Source organism: Perca fluviatilis, chromosome 1 (assembly GCF_010015445.1).
Source record: "Perca fluviatilis chromosome 1, GENO_Pfluv_1.0, whole genome shotgun sequence".
In the NCBI taxonomy this organism is placed as follows: domain Eukaryota; kingdom Metazoa; phylum Chordata; class Actinopteri; order Perciformes; family Percidae; genus Perca; species Perca fluviatilis.
Window position 1 is genome coordinate 23,561,562 of NC_053112.1, and position 9,679 is coordinate 23,571,240.

Consider the following 9,679-nt stretch of genomic DNA (forward strand, 5'->3'; position numbering starts at 1 on the left):
TAAACAATAATTTAGTCAATTTATTTTGTCTATTTGTATTTTATGTAAGAAAACTGATGCATTGGAGAAGGTTGGCCTACTTTGTCAAATTATTTTGTTAGTAATTTTTTTTGCACTTGGCAAAGATATCATGACCCCTCGTAAAAAACACACACTATTGTTTTCACGTTTTTTTTTGTACTGATTAAACAAATGAGAGCTTTGTTCACTTTTGGACAGAGCCAGGTTAGCTGTTTCCCTTGCTTCCACTCTTTATGCTAAGATAAGATAATCGGTTGCTAGCATACATATATAAGAGTGGTATCAATCTTTTCATCAAACTCTCTGAAGAAAAAAAAAAAGTGAATATGCATTCTTTCCAAAATGTCCAACTATTCCTTCAACAACAGAAATTCCCAGATCTGGTCACTTTAACTTTGTATCACCGGGCTTTTTGTCCAACAGAAGCAGAGTTCGTCATCTCACTTCTGAACATAGCAGCTATCTTTGACTTCACCAAAGAACTCCAGGACTTCATCCTGCAAGAGTAAGGCACCAGCTTACTCAGCCACAATCTGCGTTCTTGAACGCAATCAGAACTTCATCACTAAGCATGAACGTACCTACTCCCCTCCCCTTGTATTGCAGCTTACAGGCTAACTACACAGAAGACAGCTTGACGTGGGATTTCATGGCTAAGAGGGAGTTGGAGGCTCCGGGGGCAGGGGAGGAGCTGCAGACAGCCAAAGGCCGGGCCTCCGATATCAACCGCAGAGAGGAGCGCTGCTGCCAGGTCTACGAGGAGGCTGTCAAGAGCCTTAGCACCGGTAAGTGCTCATACATACACAGAGAGCAACTAGACATTCTCTTGGGCTATTTTCCAAAGGGCAAAATTCCTTGTTGAGACTGAAGTTGGATGAATAGTTACAATCAACATTTTACTACAGGGACCTTTTGGTTTTCATAAAGTATGAAATAAGAAAAGCAGTAAAACAGTTGAGGTTTTATCGCTATGCAGTGACCGTGACACATTTCTTCTCATTGCATGTGCTTTAAAACAAGAAGAGATTTACAATATGAAACATGTCATTTTCCACACTGCTAGCATATTCCCTGCCAACTTGATGTGTCTGTATAAAGAAACAATTGCTGTGCTTGTGTGCTCTGCGCTCTAGAGCCCATGTGGACTTGCTATGTGGCCTTCTGCTTGGAAAGGCTGAAGAGGAAGACCAACGTCCAAGAACTGAAGGAAAAGGTAAGTTGAGTTTACACTGAAAAATGTCAGTGGCTTCAGTGTTTTTTGACGTGGATGTTTAAGGGGTAAATCCTGACGTACGTGTGTGCGTCTGTCTGTCTGTCTGTCTGACAGAGGCAGGAGAGGCAGCTGGGAGTGCTGCAGCGCGCCCACGATTCCTCGCTGCTGAAGGAGGAATATTATAAGAACTGGGTAAGATAATGGCTTAGTTAAATGTGTAAAAGGAATCATAGGGGCTCTCAGTCGCCCTTCATTTGAATAATGACTCGTTCACACAAAGAATGTTTCTTGCAAAAGTTTAGCTTGTTTGGCTGTATTAGAACAGTGGTAGTCAAAGTCTAGGGAGGCCAACAAGCGTCTTTGAATGCTTGCCAGTCTCTGTCCTCTTTCAAATGCACTTAAGGAGTGACAATGTAACTGTACTGCACTCCCAACACAAGGTCTGATTGGCAAGAGGAGAACAATGTTCATATCTGAAGCTACTAGTCTGCAGTTAGTCATACTTGGAAATCCTAGCATAATTAAATTAAACCAGACCGCTGTCTCCTGTGATGAAAATCTGAGACAGTTGATTAGAAGAAAGTGTAAAAAGAGGAAGTCCTGGTGGCATTGTGGTTAAAGGCTCATACCATACAGCCATCTTGGTTTTGGACCTTTTTATGTATGCTAACCCCACATTTCCTACTGCTCTCTATTGTTAACCATCTAATTAAGGAACGTCCATAAAATAACACAGAACAGCCTCTTCCTGCCAAAATCTCATGTTGTCGAAACTCTGTTGAGTAAACAAGTTACGTGTGACTAAGTCTGACTGTTATTTACAAGTCCTATTTATTTTTTAACAAGTCAGATATAAAATTTTAACACAAATACAATTTAGAACCAAAGTCAACAGAGTGAGTGTGATTGCACCTGTAGATGGAGCCCCTAGTGTTGTTTGTGTCTCGTAGGACTTTGGGGGGGTATTCATTTATTAATTCCTATATTATGTATTTATATACCTGCAGAGGTGGAGCTGAAATGATAAAAAAGGAGATGGAAACAGGAGGAAATCTGATCTTGATTTAACTTTCACTTTGGTTTTATGAATAAAGTTGCAGATCTTGCTCTCATCTGGTGATGCTGAGGGAGCGGCCAGCGTTGCCATGGCAGCCACGCAGCGCTACAGCCAATCGGTGTCAGTGTGGAGCCTGAGTCTGCGAACGCTAATGCAGCTGGGGAGTGGAGACGTGGGCAGGCTATTCCAGGAGGCTCTCACACACGTCAATCCCAAGGTACACAGAACTAACACACACACACACAGATTTACATAATTTGTTTTCAATCACATCAGTTGTGCTCTTACTGTACCAGTATAATTGTCCTCCTTGGAGACACACACACACACACACACACACACACACACACACACACACACACACACACACACACACACACACACACACCCCATTGCTGTATAAGTGGGGCATCTCCTTGGCCCAATTATGATCTATTTCATTCTATCAAAGTTGCTTCCTCAGCCTCCTTCTATATGTCAGAAGTGTAAAAAGCACTAAAGCAACCCTTCCATAACAAATGCATTGCAACATGAGAACCCAGAGATTAATGTGGTTTGTGTAATTATTTATTATTTTAAGTCAGAATCATGTCATCTTAATTGAATATGACAGGTAAATGGGCAGTATTACTGAAATTCGAAATCCACATGAACTACTCTTCACATCGCGATCACGGAAGGCTTGTATCATGTGGACGTGCTGACAGTTTTGTTGTCATTGGAATTCCTCATGGGGGAAAGAGAAACTATGCACTATAGCTTTAAAAGGCTATTTTTTAAATGAAGTTCGGCGCAGTGCTCACTCCACATAAAATTCTACATCCTTCCAGCAAAGTTCGCAGCGAACGAGGGGCATTTTAACAGAATATTTTTTAGTCCAGCTTAGCTAAAAACACAAAAACGCCAAATATGACAGCACATTAGCTCACTAGTCGTTCACTATGAAGCCTGCTGTTACAAACATGAACTTACCACAGACCGTTGCCTCGTTCATGGACTCATGGCAGTGCGTCACTTTATACAATGTATGCGTAAAAAAAGATTTTTCTGGCCTTGTGGGGGTTCCCCAATGGTAATGTCTGTGAATACACATGCTTTGACTCGGCTGCAGGCTTTTACAGTAATAAGCGGAATAGCTGGCTACTGTTGTGGTGGGGGTTTCGTAAGACTGTGGCCCTGAGTTGCTGTGTGAGGATTACTACACGCTGCTCATTAGGCAAGTCTTTTCTCTCAACACTCTACTTACACGTTGGGAAATAGTATAAACCCTCAGGGTATGAAGAATTGCACAGCACAGAAGTGGAGATAAATTAATGAAGAAAAAGTGGACGTACTCTCTTACTTCATAGACCTGTAGCTGATATCAGAGCAAGGTGATTTGTCACTCAGATGCTACACTCGGCTACGGACTCATTTATTAAATGTCTGCATTTGATGGTAAAACACAGTAGTCGATTCTTCAAGCATGGGTCTGATTTAAGCTTGTCATGTTCTGCCAAGACTAAAAGGGGATGGAGATATTACACAACATTGACACTAACCGCCGCTTAATGCTCCAGGAAGCAAGTGAACTCCCCACTGAGCAAGATACTGATTAAAAACCAACTGCTAGCTAAATCCTTTCTGTCCTGTCTTGACAGGAGAGTCTACCTCTTTGGCAGCTGCAGGTCCAGTGGAGCGTGGCCAACCAGAGTCCTGAGGAGACAGAAGCCATGTTCAAGGTAGTCCAGCTGAATTCACCAGATACAGTTTGAAACTACTGCTCAGTGCGCTGTCACTGCAGCCCAAGTCTTGTGACAGCATTTACAGTGTGTTCCCAGTGACAACTGTCAGGGAGAGCTGCTGCTTGTGAACATTAAGCACATAATGACACGCCTTTATGGAGTAGTTTACATTCAAACATGTTTGGCTTGCTTGGAAAAGCAGTTCTTCCTATTTAGAAGTATGTAGAAGTCCTGTTACTTTTCCAGTCAGAAATGTAAAGTACTGTATACAGATATATTGGAATCAGGAAGAGCAGGTTGTGTTCTTGATAATACTTGCAGGTGAATACTTAAAGATAAATAGCCCCTTACGTCTGAACAGTGTTTTGGCCTCCGAAACGAGAATGCCTCGCAGACAGTTTGTTCTCTTGTTTGTTCCCAGAGAGGTCTGCTGTCTGCAGTAGCGGTTGTTGCCATGGAGATGAAAGAGCGCTACCTCGATTGGTCGTACTCCACCGGAGGCTACAAGAAATCTAGGAAGACCTTTACAAGGTAATAACAAATCACTTTATCTGCTCACGTTGTTTATTTAAATAACACAAAAGGAATGCAATATTTAATAAACTCCTGAGAAGTGTGTCTTGTGACGAAGCTGTAGAATTTAAGATTAATTTTAAGTAAAAGCTTTTATTTTATTTTTCTGTAGCTTACAGGAAAACCGTCCTTTGTCCAAGGCCTTTTTCACCCGAATGATTGAGATCGAGAAGGAACAAGTACGTATAGCAATTACCGTTTGTCGGATGTGAAAGCTCTTACGTAAACTGCAGCTTAATCTGTGGAGAACAGATAATATTCACAATACTTTTAACTCTGAACTGAAGTTTGATGGACACATTCTCACAGCTGTTTCAGGAGACATTTAACTCCAAAAAAGATGAAATTGTGGGGACAGATGGTGGACTTTAATATTTGTATCACCGATAAGCCGAGACAACCCTGAGCTGTGATAAAAATGTTGTTTGTTCTTCCAGGAGACTCCAAAGATGAACAATCTCAGAGACTACTATGAGAGGGCGCTGCAGGAGTTTGGTACCTCAGATGACGGTGAGCAGAGTTTAAATGCCTTAAAGGAACAAGAGTCGAAAAGGAAAAGTAGCAATAGTTAAAAATATTTATTCACAATATCTTGTTAATCAAGTATCGAGGACTGAAATCCAAGTTTCCATCTAATACAACAACTGCACCAAAAATGTGCCAATACCAAATACTTAGATATAGCTGAGATCTATTTTGAGGATACAAATTGGACTGTGGCTGGATCCCACATAAACTACTAGTCTGGTTTCTAAGCCAAAGAAAAAGCCATCAATTGAGATACATACCCAATAATCTTCCTTGCACACCTCCACTTTTTTTGTTTTTGTTTTTTAAATCTTAAAATGTTTTTTTTTTTTTATTTCCCTGAAGATCTGTGGCTGCATTACATCCAGGAGGAGCTGGGAGCCTTTGGACAGCCAGAGAACTGTGGCAAGATCCACTGGAGAGCCATGAAGTTTCTGGAGGGAGAGTGTGTGGAGAGGTTCACTTCCAAGTATACTCTGGTTCAGACGGGACACTTATGAGTTGCCATGAAAGGTCCAAGTAGCGTAGTAAGTTCAGATAACAGCCACTGTTCAACAACTGTGTAGAAGTTTACCAGCTGAAGAAGCAGCATGTTTCGGAGCAAGTGTTCCTCTTGGCCTCGTAGAAGATTGGTGCTGTGCCCATCCATGAATTGTTTAATTGCCTTAACTGGAAAGCCAGTATTGCAGTTTTCTGTCCATTTGGAAAAGGCCTGCCGATCCTTCTTCAAAGGTTTCAGCAGTGTTGGGGGAAATGTTTTTGATTGAGCTGCCTCTGATGTTTGCAGCTTTAAGCGGTCGTATTTTACAGCTGTAATTTACAACTTTCCATTTCCATTTACAGCAGTCTGTGCTGCATTTGATACCAGACGTTGGTAAGATGTAGTATTGTAAGGATGTCCAGTTTTATTAAATTCCACATTTATTTTGCATTTTGAGAAGACAAACTTTGATGCTGTTATAATAAAACATTGAAACATCTTTCATTCTGGGGTGTTCTCTTCTGTGGTCCCTCCGAGATACTTCAGATTCACACGGCAATAGTTTTCAATGAACAGTTTTCTTAGCAGGTTAGTGAAGTTAAATTTAAGTTACTGTGACAAAAACATCCTTTATCCTCTAAAATTCTCATTTCACACTTTGAAACAGTGTTTGCAGACAGTACAAGAATCATCTCATTTAGATTCCCGCCTTTCATGGTACAAAATGTTGCCTTTAAAAAAAAACATTAAGCAGCAGCAGTACTGTTATGGGATAGTTGAACATCTATGAAATGTTACAATGGCCAGCTAAAAAAAAACTATCCATAAACATCTAAATCTATTTACAATTATTTTTTAAGGACACTTCAAATGTCTTGTGTGCCTGCAGTGGCACCTACAGTAATGGAACAGCTATGAGATATAACAAGACGTTAATTTAAAAACCATTATATAAATGGATCATGAAGTTGCACTTTCAGTCCGATTATATAGATAATACTCATCTGAAACAGATACAAAAGTTTTAAAATTCTTGCAGGCTTGGACAATGTAAAGGGGTTGCAACCCTACTTAATGGTCTCTTATTCATTGTAAGAGATGTTCATAAGAGAACCATGTATATCAATTAAGTATGATATAAATTGAAATATTTATAGAAATTACACTATCAACAATCCTTGAGATATACAAGTACCTCTGCACTCAACACTAGTTTCATGGGAATTAGCTTCTCCTTATATCTCAGTCAGGCTTTAAAGGAAATTAGTGAAAACATGATAACACAGAGAGAGAGATTGAGTAAAATCAAATCGAGCATCAAATGCGTTAAGGCAAAAGTAATCGCGAATGATTATTTTCAATAAAGATCCCTTTAGAATATTTGTGACTTACTATGTTGAGGCAATTCCCAGACTCATACGGCCATCTGATACATTCAGCTACTTGGGCTATTCAAAACAAATTGCAAATTGGCCAGTTTACTGCTGATATAATGGAGTGTCTGTTCTGCTGACACTGGGTGATTTTGTATCAGAGAACAAACCTAAGAAAATATAAAAACATATTTTAGTCAACAGCTTCAGCCAACAAAACTTGTGATGAGCTGCTGACTCACAATATCCCATGATGGTCTAATTGCTTCGTCAGAGGCCTGTAAAAGATAACATTTTGGGGGAGAACAATGAATCCTTTTTAGAAGTAAAGCCATTCATTTTCATAAATACAAATTTAAAAGAAGGTGGGGAAAGGGACTGAGTATATCCTCATTTGAGGAGCGCCCACAAAGTTACTAGAATGAATAGCTGAGGATGTGGGGAGGGGCCCATAGAGAATGCCTATGTAAATGGTTCAAAATTTTGTGCTACACCCCTGGCTATTAATACCCTCTAGCTCTAATGTGCTGGTCTGATGTACCCAACGCGTAAAAATTCCCCTTTGTTTATCTGGTCAGTGTTTGCTTTACCACGCTGGACACGAATGTTTGATTCTGGTCAGTCCACCTCCCCCATGTCACCCACAGCCCACCCCTTCATACATCTTCAGATCTTCTTGAAAAGGATGTAGCTAAAGAGTACCAATACGCCTGCGGACAGAAGTCCAATCACACACTGGTGGATGGTGATGACGTCCTCCAGAGCATGGATGCGCTCCTCCATAGCATTGGTGTGGATGTAGTCATAAATGGAGGCCCCGATGCTCCACACCGCCCATACAGCATCCACCAGTGCTTTCATAGTGGGAGAGACCATTGAGAAGGCCGGCCGCAGCTGGACGCCAGCCGCATCCGCTGCTTTTTGGCCACACTGCACCACACACAGAGAGAGAGAGAGAGAGAGAGAGAAAAGGGTGACACATGGTGCAGTGAGGAGAGAGCACTGTGTAGGCACACTGATAGCCTCCAAAATAGCAATCAGTTACACATCTACAAACATGAACAGACAATGGGAAGCTCCATCTGAGAAAATTGTAAAAAATAAAAGCAAAACTGGGAAGAGTGAAACTTGTTAAAAAGCCATCTACTTTTGCTCTGTTATGACAATTCAAGAATACAACACTGCACGTCTGTGATTCTAATCATATTATAGTATTTGATTGTTTTATTATAAGTAAATTTACCCAAGTATAGTACTTTTACTTTAATGCCATTTCATACTTCTACTTTACTGCATTTCAAAAGGCAAATATTGTATGTTTTACTCAGACTGGTTTTACATCCCTACATTTACTGTATAGGTAGTTACTCTGCAGATTTGGAGTTTACTTACAAAACATGTATTCTGCTAATAAAATATATAGTTAAAGATGAAACTACCCAGGATACTAAGTAGGCTACATTACCCCCTTTAACATCGAAATGCAGCTTACACATTAATACATCAATAGTAATTCAATAGTTTAGCCTATATACAACACTGAAAACGTTATTCTGGATGCTTTTACTTTTGGTACCTCTGCACATTTTGCTGACAGTACGCTAATTTTTAAATGTAAGTTCTTGCTTGTTTTTCTTTAGTAATGTATGATGCATTTTTTTTAACCATCTTTAGCAACAGAAGCAATATAACCTACTTAACTGTAAGTGTCTTTCTACCTTAAAGACAAATGGTCTTTATATTCCTCTCCCTCTGCTCTATAGTCGACCGACTGACTCCTCCAACACACGCTGACGTCATTTCAGCAGCAATAAACTTGGTCCTGTACTGAACTGGCTTCACAGCTGACATTTGGTCTTGTGAGATCAGAAAACTCAGATTCTGCAGTGCAACAGGAACCTGAGTTTGGTGAAAATAAAGGAACAAGACGGTAATGATGTTATACACAGAGATTAACACCCACAGGCCGTTTGGCGAATTCATTTATTTACCGATTTAAAAACTCACCGACAGCTGTCAGATGTTAATGTGATGATCCACGTCCATCCTGTTGTTGCTGGAGTCATGAAATGTGTTTAGGAGAAGCCGAGCTTGTTCCTATCAAGTACAAAGTCGGACATTGATATTTGGCGTCAAGTTAACCTACATCAAACATCGCTTGGGGTCCAACCCGTAAAAATAAAATTGTTCTATTCTACAACAAATACAAGATATATTTCAGGAACAAAATGCCTACGCGAGTAGAAATGTGCATGGAAGAATAATTGTGACGCCAAAATACACCACGTAAAAAGTTACAGTTGCTATTAAGATAAATAAATAGTTCCTTCAGCACAAAGCATCAGGTCATTTATTTTATTTTGATAAGAAAATCGCCCAATTTCCGGAATTATAGTGGGCTTCTTGCCAACATGAAGCAGCTGACTGAAGCCATATGAGAGCGTCACCACTGGCACTAAAAGTGGAGCATGACCTCGAGAATAGAACAGAGTTGAATAGAATACAACAGAATGCTAAATATCACAATAAAATAGCAAATTACATCACAAGATTTGAATAGAATGCCCAATATCACATTAGAATAGAGTAGAAAATAAAGCAAAATATCACAATAAAATAGCCTAAAAAAAGCTAAATATCTCAATAGAATAGAACGCAACATATTATAGAAAATATTGTAATGAAAAATACAAGCACAAAACAAAATAT

General features: G+C 39.9%; 1 protein-coding gene and 1 long non-coding RNA gene across 6 annotated transcripts in view; one reads left to right on the forward strand and one right to left on the reverse strand.

Annotated features, from left to right (window-relative positions):
• Nucleotides 1-6,101, forward strand: part of utp6 (UTP6 small subunit processome component) — a 10,232-nt gene extending 4,131 nt beyond the window's left edge. The window contains exons 10-19 of the mRNA XM_039794801.1: nt 445-526; nt 628-806; nt 1,155-1,234; nt 1,349-1,426; nt 2,329-2,508; nt 3,932-4,012; nt 4,437-4,546; nt 4,701-4,767; nt 5,026-5,098; nt 5,462-6,101. Of these exons, the coding sequence (XP_039650735.1) occupies nt 445-526; nt 628-806; nt 1,155-1,234; nt 1,349-1,426; nt 2,329-2,508; nt 3,932-4,012; nt 4,437-4,546; nt 4,701-4,767; nt 5,026-5,098; nt 5,462-5,616 (1,085 nt within the window). The 3' untranslated portion in view covers nt 5,617-6,101. The remainder of the gene's footprint in view (nt 1-444; nt 527-627; nt 807-1,154; nt 1,235-1,348; nt 1,427-2,328; nt 2,509-3,931; nt 4,013-4,436; nt 4,547-4,700; nt 4,768-5,025; nt 5,099-5,461) is intronic.
• On the reverse strand, nt 5,999-9,473 carry LOC120555765. 5 transcript variants are annotated; one of them, XR_005638754.1, is made up of 3 exons: nt 8,978-9,473; nt 8,667-8,869; nt 5,999-7,900 (listed from the first exon to the last, which is right to left on the reverse strand). It is a non-coding gene; the product is annotated as an uncharacterized LOC120555765 (long non-coding RNA). The 5 variants fall into 5 exon arrangements; XR_005638753.1 differs by having other exon boundaries at nt 8,672-8,869; nt 8,978-9,472; XR_005638748.1 differs by having other exon boundaries at nt 8,689-8,869; nt 8,978-9,467.
• Nucleotides 9,474-9,679: the final 206 nt, after the last annotated feature.